The sequence below is a fragment of the Cladosporium halotolerans genome (genome assembly GCF_011745625.1).
Source record: "Cladosporium halotolerans strain TM138-S3 chromosome Unknown Sca13, whole genome shotgun sequence".
Classification (NCBI taxonomy): domain Eukaryota; kingdom Fungi; phylum Ascomycota; class Dothideomycetes; order Cladosporiales; family Cladosporiaceae; genus Cladosporium; species Cladosporium halotolerans.
Window position 1 is genome coordinate 79,959 of NW_027191464.1, and position 18,591 is coordinate 98,549.

Here is an 18,591-nt window from a genome sequence, read left to right on the forward strand (position 1 = left end):
AGACCGACGCTAGCGACCTCCCGCAACCTTGCCTCGTGGCTCTTCGGGATACTTGGTCGATAGGGAGCTCGTTGCTCGAGATGAGTAAAGATTGCGAGAGAATGCTGGAATGAAGCGAGTGGTCTAACGATGGGCAACTCGATAGCTTATCATGTACAGGGTGTTAGCCTTTCAATCGCTCACTTTGTCCCAAATCACACGAATTTCGACGGCTGGAGTTCGCGCTTGTACATAGTAATTCTTTTTTTACATCAAAGAAAGTTGGTTCATGAATGATCAATTATATCAAGAGTGCAACTGAAGATGAGCCAAGTTACGAGGCGCCTCCACCTCAGCCAGAATCTCCTCGCGCGATCTCTCCACGTCCTTCCGAACAAAGTCAGTATAGATCTCTCGGATCTTCGCAGTGATGGCGCCACATTGTCCATCGCCAATCGCACGTCCGTCAACTTCCACCACATGAATCTGGGATGGAAATGTGCCGGTACAGAACGCCTCATCGGCACCGTAGACTTCCGTCAGGCTAAAGTCAAGCTCACGGACGGGGATGCCGTACGACCGGCACGCGTCGATGGTCTTTTGCCGCGTGATGCCTTGCATCTGGTTGTCCTTCGTAGGAGCCCAGACCTCATCTCCACGCACGATGAAGAAGTTGACCGAGTTGCATGTCTTGACGAAACCTCTCTGGTCCAGCATCAGCGCCTCGTCGACCTGCATGACGTTTGCGCTGATGCAAGCCTGCACGTCCGTGGCCTTGGAGATGTGGTTCCACTGCTCGTCTTTGACGTCTGGCGAACCGCGACGGACCCAGGTCGTCGCGAGACGGAGGCCTCGTGTCTTGACCGAGGGGTTGACGGCTTTGATCTCCGGGATGATCACGATCAGTGGCAGGCCCACGTTGACGTTGGGGTTCTGGTAGGGCGTTGATTTGAGCCCTCGGCTGACGACCAGGCGGATGTGGACGTGTGGCTCGTCGTTCATGTCGTTGACGTCGAGTGTCTGGTGGATGAGGCCCAGAAGTCCGCCTTTCGTGATGCCAAGATCCATGAACATTGCCTTCGCTGCTTGGAATAGACGGTTGATGTGCTCTCGGGCGAACTGCACGCGCCCTTTGTTTGCTCTGATACCTTCCTTGAGGTTGGTCAGTAAACTGAGTTGGAATTGATGCGAGTGCTAATTGATACTGCTTACCCAGAGGCCGTCTCCAATAAGGAAGTTGGAGTCGAAGACAGAGACGACGGCTTGTGCTCGAGGCACCAAGTTGAAACAGCCCGTCACACCGTCGCGCATGCCAATCTAGATCCATCACATCAGTAAGTGATACTCAATGTCTGTTCACGAGGACTTACGACGATAGAGTCATTCTTGACGTTCGGAATGACATCGTGTGTCGAGCTCTTGCTAGGCTCATGGCTCTGTTTTTCGGGGACAGATGACTTTGTCATGTTGGATCAGGCCGGAGTAAGTCGCACAGCAGTGGCGTTACAGAAGACCGAAGCGCGATAAGAAACATCTTGATGCGGAATGCCTATATACATATTTCCACCATTCGCGATGGAGCAGAAACGAGTCGCCCCGAATGGCCGCCAGGGATGGGGCCCCAACTTCCAGTGTGGAGCCAAATTCGGTCGCGACCGAGGAAAGCTCGGTGGCCAGCGAGCACACCATCTTATCATTCCAACAATCATCAACCTACTGTGCCACCGGCAAGCCGGACTTCGCGGCATATCAGACGCTTGACTAGCTGCCAAATCGTATGCACCATCTGCTATCTTCATCGCCATGGAATCGGCAATCGCCTCGGTACCATCCGTGGTGAAAGCGTGCGGTAGATGTCAGGCGCGGAAAGTCAAGGTAGGTTCGCAACAAGGCGTGAACACAACATGAGCTAGGCATCGAGACGAGTTTACCAGCGGCTGATAATACTGTGTCGTCGCTAGTGCGACCTGACATTACCTCGATGTACTCCATGCGTCAAGCACAATGAGGCCTGCAACATCTCAGATCGCGTGGCGTATTCTTACACCGTCGTCGCGAGGCTCGAGGCCGAGGTGAAAGACTTGCGTGCTCAACTAGATAATGCAACAATAAGCAACAATGTCACTCTGCAGAACCAGGATCATCTCGTAAGACCGCCGATTTTCTGCAAACATTCCATGCTGACCATAGTGCGCTTGCTGTACAAGGCCCAGGCAAGTGACATTCAAGCCGAAGAAATAGGGGTTCTGGCCATTGGAGGACGCGGCCAGCAGGCTGACGGGACTTATGGTATTGCTCGTCGATCGCTGTGTTCAGTTTCACGTTTGCTGACAGGAATTTACCGGCAGTGGGGAGTGCTGCGGGATCAAGCTTCACACGAATGTTCTTGAGACAGCTCGCGTTTGATGGTGAATGGCTGTCAGAACCCTCAAATGATTGCCTGGAACCTTGCCCAACCAAAAGTCTAGCCTCACTTCCGCCTTATGCCACAGCTCTTTATCTGTTACGGCAGTACATAGCCAAGACGCATGTGTGGTGGCCCTTACTCCATCTACCTACGCTACGGCAGGATTTGAAGGATGTTTATCAGAATCCAAGAAAATGCACCGACGCCCAGAAGTTCACCGTTTTCGCAATTCTCGCACTTTCCAGTGCTGAATCACAAGGCGAGTCAGTTTACGGGCAGCTCCTGGATCTCAACGAGCCGTCAGCCTACTTCCGGACGAGTCTGCGATATATGGATTCGCTTTATGACCATCCAAAGCATGTGTTTCGAGTGCAAGCGCTGCTTCTCCTTGAAATCTGGATGCTGGACTCTAAGGACAGCGGAGATTGCAACGACCTTTGGCATCTGTCGCGCTACGCCATGTCAGCTGCCATCCAAGCCGGGCTACATCGCCACAACGCCAGCTGGAAGTTCTCCACCGAAGATTTGGAAATCAGAAATAGGACCTGGTGGTGCACTTATAACCTCGAAAGGTAAGCACGACGATTCTGGCAGATCATCCGGGCCTTATTGACTGAAGCGATCGCCCACAGGCAAGTCGCAGTGTTGACTGGAAGGGTCTTGTCTGTCAGAGATCACGCAGTACATGCTGAACTACCAAGAAAACTCGCTCTTGATAATTTAGACTCTCAAGAGGCCAAAGCTGCAACGTCGTACTTCAATCACGACGTCACTCCGTTCCGACTCATGACCAGACTGCGTCAGATCTCCGGACGAATCCTCGAGTCGGTCTATGTAGCACGCAGGGCAGACGGCACCACTTATGACACATCATTCCAGCAAATCTGCACAATGTCAGATGAAATCCGGACTCTGCTCATGGCCTGGAAGATCGACTTCCGTGAAGCGCGCCTCGGACAGTGTAAGGAATCTTCCGTCCTGAACATGGAGTACTGCAACCTACAGCTCCTGCTCAATCGACCAAATCCTACATTTCTGCTTCCAACGCAAGCCATGCTGGATGTCTGTTCCGAAAACGTGTCGGAAGCCATACGCGAATGGTCGAATGTCTCCTCACATTTTGGGATTGGTGCCATCTGCCGAGGCTATCGGCAATACCACAGTCTTCTTTTAGTCGGTCTTGCTGGGCTTTATCACGACTGGTATGTTGAGTACTAAGCCCTGACCCCCAATTTCGACTGCTAACCCTTCAGGCACGCGCAAACGATCGGCGGGGACGCGGGCAATGGAGCTCCGTCAATGCTCTGTCGCCATCAATCAGACACTCAGACCTGCCTGGATCTGCTCCGGGAAGCCGCACGTCAAATGGAAATCCCTGGGATTGCAAGATACGCCACACTCTTCGCGGCTATTCGAGCAAGGGTCTATGCGACTAGACCAGATGCAAACGACCAAGTAACAGCGATGGATGTGGCGTCAACTTACGGCGAGTACTCGGGGATGGGCAATGGAAATCTCGGCGGGCTGCCGCAACATCAGGATCTAGAGGCGTATCGCGACCATCTGTCCAGCTTTTTCGACTACGACGTCCTTGCTAAAGACGAGGTCCTCTCCGCATGGTATGATGCCATCATGAGAGACCTCGATTGAAAATGGACGCGGAGCTGCGGTTCCCTTCGAGTCATGGTGCCCTCCTTTGCTCCATGAGGTAATTCTGACAGTAATCGTCTGTCTGCGCCATCACTTTGGGGTATCTTACTGTTCAGCATTCTAGGCCGAGTGCCCGCTGGATCTATTGCTGGTGCTGGTTCGCTGTGCTATTGCAGGCATGCGCATTGACTGAAGCCGCTTTTTAAGGCTTTACGGCAGTTGTAATCGAGGGAAAACCAGCAAATGTTCAACACTTACCACTACAAAGTAAGCAGAGCGTATCGTATATCCTCTCTGGTGCCTGCTACACTTCTTGAATCGCGGCATGGTGTGTCCTCCAATCGCGGTGAAAAGCAGACGAGGAATGCCTATGATTACCTTTTCACATCGCGACTCGTTTGCAGCACAAATTCTGGGTGAACCGACGACTGTCCTCACTCGGCGAACCTCTTTCGAAAGGAGGAGACATGTCAAGGCAGCAGCAAAGTCAAGTTCGGTAGATCACGATGGCCAGGTTTTTTTCAGTTCCAATCCGCATTCGCTGAACGACTTTGTTCGTAGGTCAGCATGAAGGGTGTCCCTGCTGGCACGAAGCATGTGTTTCACGATCCCATCTGCCCAGGCGTCTTTCTTAGCCATCAATTTACGACCTCGTCCGACAACTAAGGGCAGCACTCCTTCAGAGGAGGGCTGAGCCACCACCGCAGCAGGGCTGAGCTTCGCGTGCAAGCGAAGTGGCCGCGCGCCGATCCCTTCCGGAAAGGGTTCGATGCGCCGCTCTGTGGCTTTTGTGACGACCACCATGTCGTTCAGCTCAGATGATGTAGTGGAGCCGAACAAATTGTAGACATGATGATATTGTATAAGTATTGACTGAAGAATGTTCCCCGTTGATGACTTCCAGCGCAGCTCCAACACACTAACCTTTCGAGCATCGATTTACCCATCCATCCAGCAGCATTCGCGTTCGTCTTGACTATGGACTTCAAATCTCCAGCCATCACTTCCACCCTGGCCTACGGGTCAGAGAAAGATACCAGCAACGGCGACACAAGCACACTTTTGGCCCAGATTCCGAGCTCAATCTCGATCTCCTACCAAAGCTCCTGGTCCAAGCTACTCTGCTCCAGCGTGAAAGGACTCAAACTCACGCCCGGCCCTACGAGCATCAACCAGACTCCGTTCAAGGTCTCTCTACCAGGCGGGTTCAGCGGTAGCATCGTCCTCGACCACGCGCAGCACTCGACGACGCCGCTGGCAAGGGCAATCCCCGGAGACCGCCGGAGCTACGAGTTGCTGTTGCCCGGCACCACCGCCGCTGAGAGCCTGCGGCGTCGGCCTCGAAAGTGCGTTTGGTGGTTCGCGGCTCCTACTGCTCGCAATGGAGAGCTAGAGGTCTTCGAATGGCGGCGCTCGCATGGGAACGAGGTGAAGCAGCTCGGCGGGTCACGCTGGGGTTGGAAGCTCGTTCGCGTAGGACGGGCCGCTCGAGACGAACTGCCCCAGGGCAAAGAGTCTCTTGATGCAAGCGAACTTTCAGACGACGGCAGTCTCGCGGAGTACGAGAAAGGCCGGGCAGAGGCATCTACGACCGACGGCAAAGAAGTAGTGGCTGTGTGGGCGAGGACCGGCCTCTGGACGAGTCTTCACGATGTGGGAGAGTTTCAGCTTTTGGGCAGTGGAGCGAGCGGTGAGCTGGGAGATCGCTGGGCTGTGATGGCGCTCATGAGCATTTTGTGCATTTGGCAGAAAGCCATGAGAGACCAGTCTGCGGCGGCCGCGTCTAGCTCGACAACAGTGGTTGTTTCGTAGAGTCTTGGATATGCGTTCTGAGGCGTGATTTTATGGGTTTGCATGGGTAGAGGCGCTGTGTTGTGTTTCTGCTTGATTAGCGAAATAGATGGCATTATTCTGGTGACCAATAAATGGCATGTCACTTCCCAAGCGCAAAATGACTCTCAGGTAATATACGGCCCTCCATGTTACGAAGAGCATTAATTCGCGCAAGCTTACGAGGCAGCGAGGTAATTTTGTAATATTATCAACTGACTGATTAGACGTGGTTGAGACCCGAGTCTTGTTGCTCTGCGCCGAATTGTTGCGAAAAGAATGCTATTCCGGATGCCATACTTGATTTCACCACTGGGGACATGCGTCCGCCGCTCACACTCGAACTCAGCGAACGAGTCCTTACAGAGCAACTACTGGAGGGTTCCCCCCAAGCCCAGGCACCTCTGAGCACTGGTACATGCCAGCATATGGAGAATTCCAACCTGGACTTTGCTTAATTTTCAAGAGTCAGCCGTCCTGGAATGAAAAAGCTTGGCGTCTTCTGGTGAGGAATTCCGCGACAAGCTCTCATGCTCCAGACGAAAGACTCCGCGACGGCATGAAAACGTTGTAATGTCCATTCGAACGATGGATTGTATGCCATAAGCGAACCCGACAATCCACTTCCACGACCCGACTAAAGGCCATGTGCAAAGATTGTCTAGATTATAAAAGGCGGTATATTGCTCTGGGTCACTCGGGAATGTGTCATGATCAACGGTGTAATGATCGTACAAGGGTATTTTGGGACCCGTGGTATCATGAAGAAAGGAAAGCAGAGAGATCGCGCCGCGCAGAAGAGTTTTGAAGGAGGCCCTGCCGCGGGACGGCGCGGTGGGCTTGGCAAGATGCTAGCTTCAGATCATCCCGACACGTCTGCTTTCATCAACGCCAGGACGAGATTCCTTGACCTGTCGTCCCTTTCATCATCTATTATCGAAAGAGTGAAGCTAAAGCTCTTAGACTTCCAATGTGTTTTTGTTGAAGCTGATGACTATTCGAAACCTGCCCGATGACCATGATACGAAGCATTCCGGCATCAAATGACACGACCTTGACGCGACGAGAGTCAGAGAATGACTTCATTACCTCTACGACGGAGTGTCGGGTCATGGATTAGACGATAATAGATGCTTCCCTTTCTCCAGCCCCGTCGTAGCCTCCAGAGGAAGCTTGAGCGTATTCGTGCAACAATTCCTAGGGCGTGAGCGCAAGCCGATGCGTCTGAGAGATATCAACGGCGCGATCACTCTTGTAAATCTCAATCCAAGACAGCGTCTCACTGAGTTAGGTGTTTGCGACGTAGTGTCCGGCGTTTTCTGGGAAGATCGCGGTATCCCAAGCGAGGAAGTTGAACGTGCGGGCAGCAGCCCGTCTGAGCAATCAGCGTGAGAAGTTCAAGTGCTGCGTCGAATTTACCAATAGATACCTACGTTACCTACGACAGCCGTTGCCTTGGCTTCACCGGAGAGGAGTTACAACCACTCTTCGGCGTGTCTTAGGCCAGTTACTTCCGGTCCTGATCTCGCCCTGAGCTACGTGCTTACATTTGGGTGCCCGTGAAGAGCTCTCAGCGCTCGCGGCTTCAACGCAACAATGAATGCGGGAAATGGTAGTTGCCATAGGGAAGTTGCGTAGATCCACGACCTTGACCGTGCCACCGCCGCCGAACGTGGCTTCTGGCTCGACTTCGCTCGCTTTGGAGAATCAGTCGATGGTGTAAGCATCGGACCAATGGACGGAGATGAGAGCCTTGGGAGAGATGTTGTTCTGCATTAGTCCGATGCCGACATCGAAAGCCAAGCACAACACAAGCCTCCAGCTTCAAGTGTTCTCTCGAGCACCAGACGCTCTTCCATCGCCACATGTAGTTTGCAAAAGCCAAACTTTGATGAAGTTGCTTCGAAAGTCGATGCAGATCAGGTGTGGTCTTGGTACAAGTTCCGGTCTCTGGTCATCAAAGATGAATGGCGCACCCAGAACGCATTTGAAGCGGACAAGCACCTTGACAAGCACGGGAGAAAGCTTGTGCTGAATGACAAATCAGCCTTCGAAGCATCACACGCAACAATCTTCGACATTCCCAATGACTGGGAGCTCACGCTTTTCCATCACTCTCCATGAGCTGAATGCAACTGCCGTGAGTACCTGCATTGATTCGGACCTGCCATCTCGTGGATCTACGCTCAAAGAATAAGATGGACTTGACATGCAATATCATCTCTTCAGAGCAACGATCGACCTGCAAACGAGACCTCGCTCCACATGAACTCGAGTAGGCCTCGAAAACGTTGATCTAACGAAAGAGAATATTGTGCACATCACACCCGGATTGGTTCCTGTCGAGATACCCTACTCGAAAGAAGATTCTCTTCGTTCTTGGACTGCATTGTTAATCCATAATGCGCGAGTCAGACTACGCTGAGATTACTGGACACCAATGAGTCGCAGACATCCTTGATATGGTACTCAACTCAGGCGATGAGGCTCGTTTGGACCTACGTCTTCTCCCACATCTGGTCTTGATATCAATGCCTTTCCCTTCTCGTCCCGACGTTGAGCCATATTTGCACGTGGCTCCTCCGCGAACCGGTTTCGCTACGTCAATTACAAGAAAACGCCGTACTAGTTGGAGCTTCCGGCCTTCGCTCCCGACTTTCTGCTCCGCAAACCCCACTTTGTTCAGTCGCCGATCCGGCTCCACTTGGAGAGCCCTTGGCGAGAGCTCAAATGCCGACCTTGGCAATACGAAGGCCTACAACATCTTGACATCTCAGATAGGGCTGGTAGATCAGATCATATGGTACTGTTGAGCCGCGAGTGCCTGTAGTTGCAAGACCGCGGATTTCAACAGCCGATTAGCGGCCCTCCGCAGAACTCCAGATTCCAGAACGTCTTCTCCAGGCTGCAACACATGGAGAGTGCAGAATTCCGACTTTTGTGGGTCGAACGTGGGCCCCGGACGACTCTGACCCTCTGTGATCGGCAGTCTCGAGGTAGCAACGATAATTCACAGCAGTCTGGGAGAAGGCACGGCCCTGAAAATCTCCAAAAGTGTCTCTGAACGGTGCTGCATGATGCAATGGCAAAAGATCGGATAAACCCATCTACCAAGCTGGACTGCTCGCCGTGTGTATAAAGAGTCCACAACTGCCGATCAAGCAATGCCTCCTGCTTGCTAAATATCTTGTCAATCTTGACTTCAGTATGTATAAGCAGCTCTTTGCGGCGCTAAGCCTTCCAGCCTTGGTCCTCTCGGCACCGGGTCACAGCCCTCCCAGCTACGACTCTGACGGTTGCACCAAGACCTGCATCGTCGACTCAAGCGCCAACGACACTTCCTATGCAATTGAAGATGCCTTTCATGAGTGTGGTCATGAAACCGGCGAGAACAGGGGCAAGGTCATCTTCAAGAAAGACGAGACTTACAACGTCCGCCGTGTCATGAACACGACTGGCTTGACCAACGTTGACGTCGATATTCACGGCACTCTTCTTTGGGACACCAACATTGATTACTGGCTCAACCACTCCCTGCCCATCGGCTTCCAGAACCAATCCACTGCTTGGATCTTTGGTGGCGAGAACGTTCACTGGAACGGTTTCGGCTATGGCACTCTTGACGGCAACGGTCAGGTGTGGTACGACTTCATCAATGGCACAAACAACTACCCGGGCCGCCCGCACCAGATCTCCTTTGAAGGCATGAAGGACAGTATCATCGAGAAAACACGCTTCGTCCAGTCTCAGATGTGGACCATGACAGTGATCCATTCCGAAAATGTTCTGTTGGAAGACATGTATGTCAACAGCACCGACTCGAAGCAGGAAGTTGGCTTTCTCTTCTCTCAACACGGATGGCGCGGACGTGATCTACTCCAACAACATCACCTTCAGGAACTGGGTTGTGGATTGTGGTGATGACAACATCTCCACCAAGGCGAACGCTACGAACATCCTCATCGAGAACCAAGACTGGTACACCGGTCTTGGCTTCGCCATGGGCAGTATTGGTCAGTACGAGGGCGAGTTTGAGTACGTCGAGAACGTCACCGTCCGTAACGTCACTGTCCACGACCGCATGAGATATGCCGCCTACTTCAAGACTTGGACTGGTGTCAGCCGCGGCTATCCCCCGAACGGCGGTGGCGGCGGCCTCGGCTACGCTGCCAACATCACCATGTCGGACTTCAAGCTGGACAACACTTCTGGCATCTTCGCCATCACCCAGTGCACCAGCTACAACAGCGCCACTGGCGAGTGCAACACTAGCGAGTTCAACATCCACGACATCACCCTCGAGAACTGGTCCGGTACCTCTACCAGCAACGTCCTTGCTGAGCTGCAGTGCAGTGGTGCCAGCCCGTGCTATGGCATCAAGTACGATAACGTGTCCGTTGAGATTCCGAGCAACAACACGATGGCTAGCCACTACCTCTGTGGAAATGTCACCAACCCTATTGGGTTTGAGTGCACTGATGGGCTTTGGGAGGAGAACAACAGGTGAAATAGTCAGATATGTAGTTCTAGAATTTGATGAAGGTGAGATGCCTTGAGCTCAAGCATCTTCACTATTGACGACAAGTGATCATTCCATCGACTTATCTATAATCTTCCGCAAGCACAGTCCCGATCGTTGTTCACCTCGATGGGGTTTGATACGTCGACCGACCTCGATTTGAGAGCCTGAGTGTACGCAGTCTTGATGTCTCCACGGCAACATGGCCTTACCATACATCTATCGTGCATTCGAGTGTATCATCGCCGGAGCTTCCTGAAAACCTTGTCAGGCAAGAACTTGGGTTACTTGGTGGATGATCAGTACTCTGATCCCCACAACACTACTTGGAGAAGGCACCCGACTCAGATTAAAGGCTGTAGAACAACCCTCGATGTAGCTTACAATTAAGTTGTGAAGTCGTTTCGTTATCGTGCCATACGTAAAGCCCTTCAGATACGCCAGTTTGGCATCAATACCGTTGCGACAACGCATTCGGATGAAGTGTGGCACGCGGGCCGATTAATTGTCCCTAGACGAAAAAAGAAAAGGACAGAAAACACAATGACAAAAAACATACAACAGGCGGGATTCCCAGATGGTCACCCACTCTAGTACTAGTCGCCCGGTTCAGTGCTTATGTATGGCAGAGCGGACGGGATGCCCAGTTTTCACTGACCTGTGGTCGTATGCATCTGCTGGAGGTATGCAACAAAATATGAAGTAAATATCGCAGCCCATACTGCTGCTATTGCAAATTTCAGGTGGGTAACTAAGTCTCTAAGTTACTAGGTAGGTCGTAGACCCTCAGTGTTGAGGGCACCTGACCTACTTCGAGCAAAGGGTCAATTGGCTCAACAGCTTCCTGAGCTACGTTTTAACGATGTTTGCTGTGTCCGCTCTGGTGTTTGATCACTGCTCAAGCAACCTCCACGCGGGAGACGTGTGCGTCCTTCGGCTTATCCCGATCATCTTCATAATCACCATCCTCGACCACCTTTGAGGCGTAGTCAACTTCAGGCCTCACGAATCCAAAAAGTTGATCCATCTGGTCCATACGCACGCCCTTGGTCTCGTGGATGAAGAACCAAGCATAGATCGAAGCGAGGATGAGCATGCTGGCGAAGAAGATGTACACGCCGTATCCCATACCTAAATGTGTGTCAGCAAGGTCACCATCACTTCAGAAATCGTTTGGAACGTACCCGAGAACATTGAAGGCAACGCCTTGGTCACAACAAAAGTCCAGAGCCAGACGCTCATACCAGCCCAAGGCCCGGAGATGCTGCGGAGAGTGCTGGGGAAGATCTCAGCCGAGATGATCCAGGGCAATCCATTGGCGCCGAAAGACCAGGCTGCACCGAAGACCATGATCGCTGCTGTGGCTGCACGGCCGCCTGCAATAGTACTCGCGCTCTGGGGCTCTCCCACTTGAGGACTGCCGACCGCAATGTAGCCTGCCAGGTAGTACTGACAGACAGCGCAAGTCAGTGAAGAGACAATCCAGGGCATCTTACGGCCAAAAGTGTCAATAAAGAAGGTGAAGAAGATGACCGAGCCGCCGGCTTTGATGATACCATAGATACCAGTCCAGAACGTAACATCGTCAAGTCCAATTGATCTGAAGATGGTCGGCGAGTAATAATTGATTGCCGCTGCGCCACTCCAGCCTTGCCACATGAACATAACGAACACAAGAAGGAAGCGGTTGCGCATGCCCTTCATGCAAGACTCGCGCAGTGCACCTTTGATGAACGACCCGAAAGAAGGGCGCGCACCACCAGTCACAGCCCGCTCACCGTCGATCTGAGATTGTATGTAGGCGACGTCTTGCGCAATGTAGGTATGATCCGCTGGAAGATTTCTGTAATAGCTGAGGACGTTGTAGGCATGGTCCTCCCGTCCGCGTTTCAACAGCCACGTCGGTGACTCGCGAAGGAAGGGTATGCCAAGAGCGAGGAGACCGGCTGGGATGAGCTGCACGCCCATGGGGATGCGCCAAGCTACTGATTTACTGGCGTCAATGTTGTGCACGATACCATAGTTGATCCAGAAGCCGATAACCGCGCCAATCTGGTAGGACGATTCAAAGAAGCCGGTGCATCGTCCGCGGATAGCTGGAGGAGAGATCTCCGCAATGTATATGGGGCAAACGGCTGCAATCCCGCCCACACCAAGCCCAGTAAGAAGTCGACCAGAGTACATCAGTCCGAGTTGGTCGGTAGCTACCGTGCAAAGGACAGCGCCAATGGCAAATATGGCGTCTGAGATGATGACCGTCCATTTCCGTCCAAGCTGCTCAAGAGAGGCAAACATGAAAAGTGCACCGAAGAATCCTCCAGCAGAATCTGGTGGGAAGTGAGTTTACTGAGACGCTGCTAATGAAGGTCAGACTCACAAATGCTGGTGAGGTTGCTGTTGACGGCATCTTGCTCGGATGAACTCATCACGTCCAGCCCGAAGTCACGTTTGAAAGAAGCCTGCGTGATAGTGGTCCCAATGAAGGCGCTGTCGTAGCCGTATGCCATCACACCCATCGAAATGATGAGTGCAGAGGCATACACCTTCCAGTTGTATACCTCTGGCGGTGTTGGCCGGTCTTCTGGCGCACGCGCAAAACCCGTCATGATGTGAGAGGTTCCGAGGACCCGAACGATACAGTATAGGCAAAGAGACGAAAACGATCAGGTCTAGACGTACACTTCAGCAGCAGATAACTCGAGCTGGTCGTCGGGCTCTGCCTGGAAGACGCCGTGATCGGCCATTGGCGCTAACAGACACGCGATAACCCATGGGGCACCGCGGGAATGACTTCAACCTTAGCATCTAGGCTTGAGGACGGACATTGACCGAGGATGTTACACAGCGTCGCAACATCGCTGCAAAGATGCACCGCCCAGTACCTACTCGAACCAGGCGCATGACTCGAGCTTCATGGGGCTCCGGACTTGGCGGGGTCGATCTCCAGACGGAGCGCATGGCTAAACCGCGGCCGCATACAGATCCAATTGCCGATGCATTGCAGCTTCGTGATTTCGGCGACCTACGGAGATTCCTGAGAGGCCGGCCCTCCCGATAGTCCTGTTTGACGGTTCATGTCGCGATGTCGGAGACGTCGTTGAACATTTCTTGGTGGAGTATGCAGGCATACCCACAAGCAACGAGGCCGGCAGATACCACCCGGACCTAAAGACTCACATGTAATGCTCTATTCTGCTCATTTCTAACCTGGGATTGCTCTCACAGTCAACTCACCTTGAACCGACAGGCACATCGACGTCTCATTCGACCACTGCGCAGAAGTCTTGCCTGAACCTCGAAAACATGCCGTCGAACGAGTCTGGCATTACCACCGGCGCTGCAGCATCCGCCATGCCATCACTTCAGGGCATTCACGTTCCCTCTTTGACTTTCTTCAGCGAATCACCTAAGCAAGAGATCGACTGGCCGACGCAAACCAAACACTTACAGTTCCTCATTTCCTCTGGCATCCATGGCGTAGTCCTCGCAGGCACGAACGGCGAGGCCATCACACTTAGTCGATCCGAGAAAGCAGATCTGGTTCGCGCCACGAGAAAAACAGCAAACGATCTGGGCAAGAATAGCTTCCCCATTAGCCTGGGCACCAGTGGAACGAGCACCCGAGACGTGATTGACGACTGCGTTACCGCGAAGGAGGCAGGGGCCGACTTTGCGCTCGTCCTCGTACCCAGCTTTTTCCACTTTGCCATGACCAAGGATGCCATCTGCGACTTCTTCGAGGAGGTTGCTGACGCCAGCCCGGTGCCTGTTGTAATCTACAACTTCCCTGGCGTGGCTGCGGGATTGAATGTTGATTCGACAATGCTTGACCGCTTGGCAAAGCACGAGAACATCGTCGGTGTCAAGGTAGGTCAATCTGGAGAAGACCAGCATCCGCTAAACGAGAAGCTGACAAGATCGATCTAGCTCACCTGCGGTGGCATTGCGAAAGTCACTCGCCTTTCAGCGACTTACCCGACATCCAAATTCTGCGCTCTTGCTGGGCAAAGCGACTGGCTCATTCCAGCGCTCTCGGTCGGCGGGACAGGTTGCATTACAGGAGTTGGAAATCTCTACCCTCGCTCATGTGTAGAGGTCTACAATCTGTATCTTGCAGGGAAGCTGGAGGCCGCGCAAAAGCTGCAGTACACGTTGGCGATATCGGAACTAGGATTCGGTGATGGCGGTATCAACGGGACGAAGTGGGTCGTCGGAGAGCTCCTGAACTATCCTCAGGGATCAAGAGACTGCCGGAGGCCATACCCGAAGTTTGCCAGCAAAGACAAGCAAGACTGGATCTTGCAGCAGGTAAGGGCGCTTGAGGCGGATGAAGCAAGGCTGCTCAAGCTCTCTAAATAGTTCCAGACAACGAAATGCCACTTGACATCGTAAGCACGCTTCTCAGATCAACCGGTCCCGGAATGACCATGGCAAGACGCCAAAAGGCGCTATTGAGGACTGCCAGAGCTCCAGTATCAGTAGACGATGTGCGGTATTGTCCACTGGGTATCAACACCGTGTCATCTTGATCCAGACTTTGCATCTATGCCTCCTTCTTCTTGATCCATACCTCCTCTCCATTGTCTCCTTCTCTTATCTCTACCTGGTACACCTGCAGCTTATACGAGCCGCGATCGCACAGTCCCGTATTCACGTCAAAAGCCCATCCGTGTCCGGGGCAAGTAATCCCCGCACTGAAGATAATGCCAAAGTCCTCGATGTCGTACAGACTACCTCGCGACAGAGGATGCGTGCGGTGCGGGCAGCTGTGGTTGATAGCGTGCAATTTGTCGCGGTAGCGGAAGACGAGAACCTGTGGCTCGAAGCCAATGGACTCTTGGGCTTCTGAGGGTGTGAGCTCGCGCGCGTCTGGTTGTGAGTCGGAGAGCTGCAGGATCTTGCACGGCGGAGGCCCGTCTGCAGGATTGGCGCTTTTGGCGATCTTCGTTTTGCGGGAGTCTTCGGGCTCGATGTTGGGGAAGGAGGCCGCCAGGCCCGCGAATGTCCAGGTGTCTACGGGCGACATGGTTGTTTGCAAACTTCCACTGCGCTATGTGGATTGCCCTCTTCTCCTTTTTTTCTCGAAAGTAATGTCGCGGAGGGCTTTACGCTGGCACCATCATGCGAGTAAGATGCTAGAGCTCGAAGGCATGTCCACGTAGTTATCTTGAATTTCACTTCGCCGACAAATGCACCATTTGGCGTCGAGAGTCAGAAGCCAGCGTGGTGGGGCTTGCGGAACAAGTTGCCGCGAAGGAGCGACTATCGACGCTCGCTACAGCAGAATGCATAACTGAGTCACTCTCAAAAATGATACTCGTGTAATACCTGATAGATTTGGCGCAAAATCAAACTCCATTTACATTACCAGAGCCATGTCTTTCTCGTTTTACGACGCGACCATCATCGCCGCAAAGCATAATCTCGACGGGCTAAGCCACATTCTCGATGTCGCCGAACAACAGCCCAACGCGTCTACATTGCCATCTGCACGGCTTTACGAGGACATGAGACCACTGAGCTCGCAAATCCACCTAGCCGCACAAGCCATCGAAAGGATGCTGGCTCGATTCAGCGGCGAAGAGCATGTTCCAATCGAGGACAAGATACAAACTTTCGAAGACATGCGGCAGCGTATTCGGAGTGCCTATGAAGCATTGGATCGGACTGATAGGGACACAATTAACAGGATCGGTGACGAGACTGCACCGACGGTTCTCACGCCAGAGATGACTGTCAACATGACTGGCGCCGCCTTTGCCTTGGGTGCTTCGATGCCCAACATCTTCTTCCATCTGACGATTGCGTATGCTATTCTGCGCTCGCAGGGTGTTCCTTTGGGCAAATGGGACTATATCCAGCCGTTTATGAATTACCAGCTTGCGAAAGCCGCATAGCCCGTGCTGGAAGAGGATACCGAGACGGAGATCTTGACTGCAGAAGCAAGACTGTATTTCTGTCCGGTTGGTTGGATCTCAAAATAGATTGAACTGCAGCAAGATCGAAGTAGTTATGCGCCTTTGAGCTCATATCTCGCTTTTTGCAATTCTCCTAGATCCACAGGCGCAAGCTGCTGTCTAACGAATAGAGTGAGGCCGAATACAACTACAATAAGATGTCAGCTTTATGTAGTGTGAAGAAGTGTGAAAGAAGACCTACGAGCTGGTAAAAATGTCCAGACCGCATCTTCCCCTCTGCCCTGCATCCATGCTCTCCCGGCAAAAATAGTCAGGATCCCAGCGATGCTGGCCCCGACCATGACCACAATCTGCTCTCGCTGTCTCGCTGAATCTTTCGATTCATTTTGAAGACTAAAGGAAAGCAAGCCTTGCCGCTCCGATGTCAGGATCGGATGAAAATAAAGCAAGTATGCTGCGATGGCAGGCACGATAATGCTCGACACGGCAACAAGAGCTGAAGCAGCATCTCCTGAGGTGAAGAGAGAAGGCACAAAAGCGATCGAGACCACAGTCGGAAGAGCTAAGAAAAGGCGTTGATAGAGTTTGTTCGTAGCCTCGTCCTCAGCTTTCAGGCTGGAGAGGAGCTCTTCCTGATGTTCTTCGTCAAGATCTGGTGGATCGTCGGTGTCTGAAGGGTATTTGAATGTGCGACGTAGACGGGCTGTATCCATCATGGCTCTCCCTGTCGCGTCTTAAGCTTCAGTATCCATGCGTATTTGATCGTTGGGAGCGAGTCGATGCGTTGTTGTTCACATTATTGTAGGTTGTCGCCTGGCGCTAAGCGAGCGACAGAAGTCGTGGCCAAGGCCAACGGTTTTGCACTCCCTCGACTCAGCGCGACAGGCGCGCACCGTGACCGCGAGCCAACGCCACTTCGGAAAGCATCAAAATCACCATCGAATCCATCTTCGAACTTTCTCAAGGATCTTGGAAGCGCCGACCCGCGCAATTTTTTCTTGACCCGAGCTTTTGGGAATGGCTGCGACTGAGAGGCGCACGTCAGCGCCTGCGCGATCTTTCAAGCGCGCCCGCGTCTCCCGTCCGCCTGCTCACTGGGAACAAACTTCGATTGGTGACCGGCCAGATGTACCTTTGCTCAAACACTGGCAAAAGGCTGCCGCACAAACGCCTTCATTTGCGAAATACAAAGTGGAGCCTGAAGTGCCCGAATTCAGTGATGAGCAGTACGAAGAACATCTGAAGGACCCAAACTGGACTCTTGAGGAGACGCGCTATCTCATCGAAACCTACAAGGGGTGTAACGGAAAATGGACCGTCATCATCGACCGTTACGAGAAGCCCGAAAGGACCATGGAAGACCTCAAGGCGCGGTTTTATGCCATCTCCGCTGTGATGCTGCAACTAGAAACACCAATCCAATCTATGACAGCGCCACAGTACAAAATGTACGAAACTCTCAAGGACTTCAACCCCAAGCAGGAAATGTCACGAAAGCGCCTTGCCGAAGGTCATCTCCACCGGAAGAAGGACGAAGTGGATGAGGAGGCGGTTCTCCTAGCCGAACTGCAGCGTATCATGGCCAACCAGGAATCGCTCGATAGCCTTCGCGAAGATCTTCGCAAGCGGCTCGACTATCCCAAGGCCAATACCAACAGCTACCAGTACTCCACATCACAAGCACTGCATGCACTGTGGCAACAACTGGTCAACGCGGACCGTCTGCGTAAGAATCAGCGTCTCCGACCCGTTGGCCCCGGCCAGTCCGCCACTTCTATCGAAGGCTCCACCTCTGGCCAGACTCCCGCTTCAGCTCGACCACGCGAATCAAACGCTGGCACAACGCAGCACGAACCTTCACCTGCAAGCAATACTAAACTCACCGAGAAGGACAAGCGCCGTTTCGGTATTACAGAAGTCGGGCCTGGCGAGAAGTTACCCAGTGGCGTCTCTTTCGCGTCCGACAAGCTTTCGAAGCCGCGTATCGCGAAGAGCACCGTGCAGACAGAGAAGATTGCAGCTGTTCTGTCGCACATTGGTGTACCAGACCTCATTCCGCTACCTACGCCCCCGGTCATCGAGGCCTTCGAATCGCTCATGGGCAAGTTGCATACGCTGCTTGACATGCGCAAAGTAGCAGAGAAGGAAGAGCAGGAGCTACGGGTTAGAGAGGCCGAGGCTGGTGCACAGGTCAAGGAAGAGTAAACGGTTCTTTACTGTTTTGTCTGGGCTTTAGCGCGGCGTTATTGGATGTGCTCCCTCTCCCGTGGGTGACCAGCTCGAATCAC

General features: G+C 52.8%; 10 protein-coding genes across 10 annotated transcripts; 6 read left to right on the forward strand and 4 right to left on the reverse strand.

The window, feature by feature from the left end:
* Nucleotides 1-200: 200 nt before the first annotated feature.
* Nucleotides 201-1,520, reverse strand: WHR41_04500 (uncharacterized protein). The gene is made up of 3 exons (XM_069373106.1): nt 1,350-1,520; nt 1,192-1,296; nt 201-1,131 (listed from the first exon to the last, which is right to left on the reverse strand). The coding sequence occupies exons 1-3, from the start codon at nt 1,443-1,445 to the stop codon at nt 286-288; spliced, it is 1,047 nt and encodes a 348-aa protein (XP_069229734.1). The 5' UTR covers nt 1,446-1,520; the 3' UTR covers nt 201-285.
* Nucleotides 1,521-1,782: 262 nt separating this feature from the next.
* WHR41_04501 (uncharacterized protein) lies at nt 1,783-4,376 on the forward strand (the record flags this gene model as incomplete). The annotated part of the gene is made up of 6 exons (XM_069373107.1): nt 1,783-1,854; nt 1,941-2,268; nt 2,328-2,387; nt 2,655-2,958; nt 3,019-3,588; nt 3,640-4,376. 6 exons carry the CDS (start codon nt 1,783-1,785, stop codon nt 4,034-4,036), a joined length of 1,731 nt encoding a protein of 576 aa, XP_069229733.1. The 3' UTR covers nt 4,037-4,376.
* Nucleotides 4,377-5,014: 638 nt separating this feature from the next.
* Nucleotides 5,015-5,848, forward strand: WHR41_04502 (uncharacterized protein; the record flags this gene model as incomplete). Its single annotated transcript, XM_069373108.1, has 1 exon — nt 5,015-5,848. One exon carries the CDS (start codon nt 5,015-5,017, stop codon nt 5,846-5,848), a length of 834 nt encoding a protein of 277 aa, XP_069229732.1.
* A 3,225-nt stretch (nt 5,849-9,073) lies between these two features.
* WHR41_04503 (uncharacterized protein) lies at nt 9,074-10,373 on the forward strand (the record flags this gene model as incomplete). The annotated part of the gene is made up of 2 exons (XM_069373109.1): nt 9,074-9,666; nt 9,764-10,373. 2 exons carry the CDS (start codon nt 9,074-9,076, stop codon nt 10,371-10,373), a joined length of 1,203 nt encoding a protein of 400 aa, XP_069229731.1.
* A 708-nt stretch (nt 10,374-11,081) lies between these two features.
* WHR41_04504 (uncharacterized protein) lies at nt 11,082-12,991 on the reverse strand (the record flags this gene model as incomplete). The annotated part of the gene is made up of 3 exons (XM_069373110.1): nt 11,082-11,516; nt 11,570-12,712; nt 12,763-12,991. 3 exons carry the CDS (start codon nt 12,989-12,991, stop codon nt 11,284-11,286), a joined length of 1,605 nt encoding a protein of 534 aa, XP_069229730.1. The 3' UTR covers nt 11,082-11,283.
* Nucleotides 12,992-13,688: 697 nt separating this feature from the next.
* Nucleotides 13,689-14,744, forward strand: WHR41_04505 (uncharacterized protein; the record flags this gene model as incomplete). The annotated part of the gene is made up of 2 exons (XM_069373111.1): nt 13,689-14,252; nt 14,313-14,744. The coding sequence occupies 2 exons, from the start codon at nt 13,689-13,691 to the stop codon at nt 14,742-14,744; spliced, it is 996 nt and encodes a 331-aa protein (XP_069229729.1).
* A 184-nt stretch (nt 14,745-14,928) lies between these two features.
* WHR41_04506 (uncharacterized protein) lies at nt 14,929-15,411 on the reverse strand (the record flags this gene model as incomplete). The annotated part of the gene is made up of 1 exon (XM_069373112.1): nt 14,929-15,411. The coding sequence occupies one exon, from the start codon at nt 15,409-15,411 to the stop codon at nt 14,929-14,931; it is 483 nt and encodes a 160-aa protein (XP_069229728.1).
* Nucleotides 15,412-15,760: 349 nt separating this feature from the next.
* WHR41_04507 (uncharacterized protein) lies at nt 15,761-16,282 on the forward strand (the record flags this gene model as incomplete). Its single annotated transcript, XM_069373113.1, has 1 exon — nt 15,761-16,282. The coding sequence occupies one exon, from the start codon at nt 15,761-15,763 to the stop codon at nt 16,280-16,282; it is 522 nt and encodes a 173-aa protein (XP_069229727.1).
* Nucleotides 16,000-17,119, reverse strand: WHR41_04508 (uncharacterized protein). Its single transcript, XM_069373114.1, has 2 exons — nt 16,545-17,119; nt 16,000-16,490 (listed from the first exon to the last, which is right to left on the reverse strand). The coding sequence occupies exons 1-2, from the start codon at nt 17,017-17,019 to the stop codon at nt 16,396-16,398; spliced, it is 570 nt and encodes a 189-aa protein (XP_069229736.1). The 5' UTR covers nt 17,020-17,119; the 3' UTR covers nt 16,000-16,395.
* Nucleotides 17,120-17,320: 201 nt separating this feature from the next.
* On the forward strand, nt 17,321-18,508 carry WHR41_04509 (uncharacterized protein; the record flags this gene model as incomplete). Its single annotated transcript, XM_069373115.1, has 1 exon — nt 17,321-18,508. The coding sequence occupies one exon, from the start codon at nt 17,321-17,323 to the stop codon at nt 18,506-18,508; it is 1,188 nt and encodes a 395-aa protein (XP_069229735.1).
* Between the last annotated feature and the right edge of the window lie 83 nt (nt 18,509-18,591).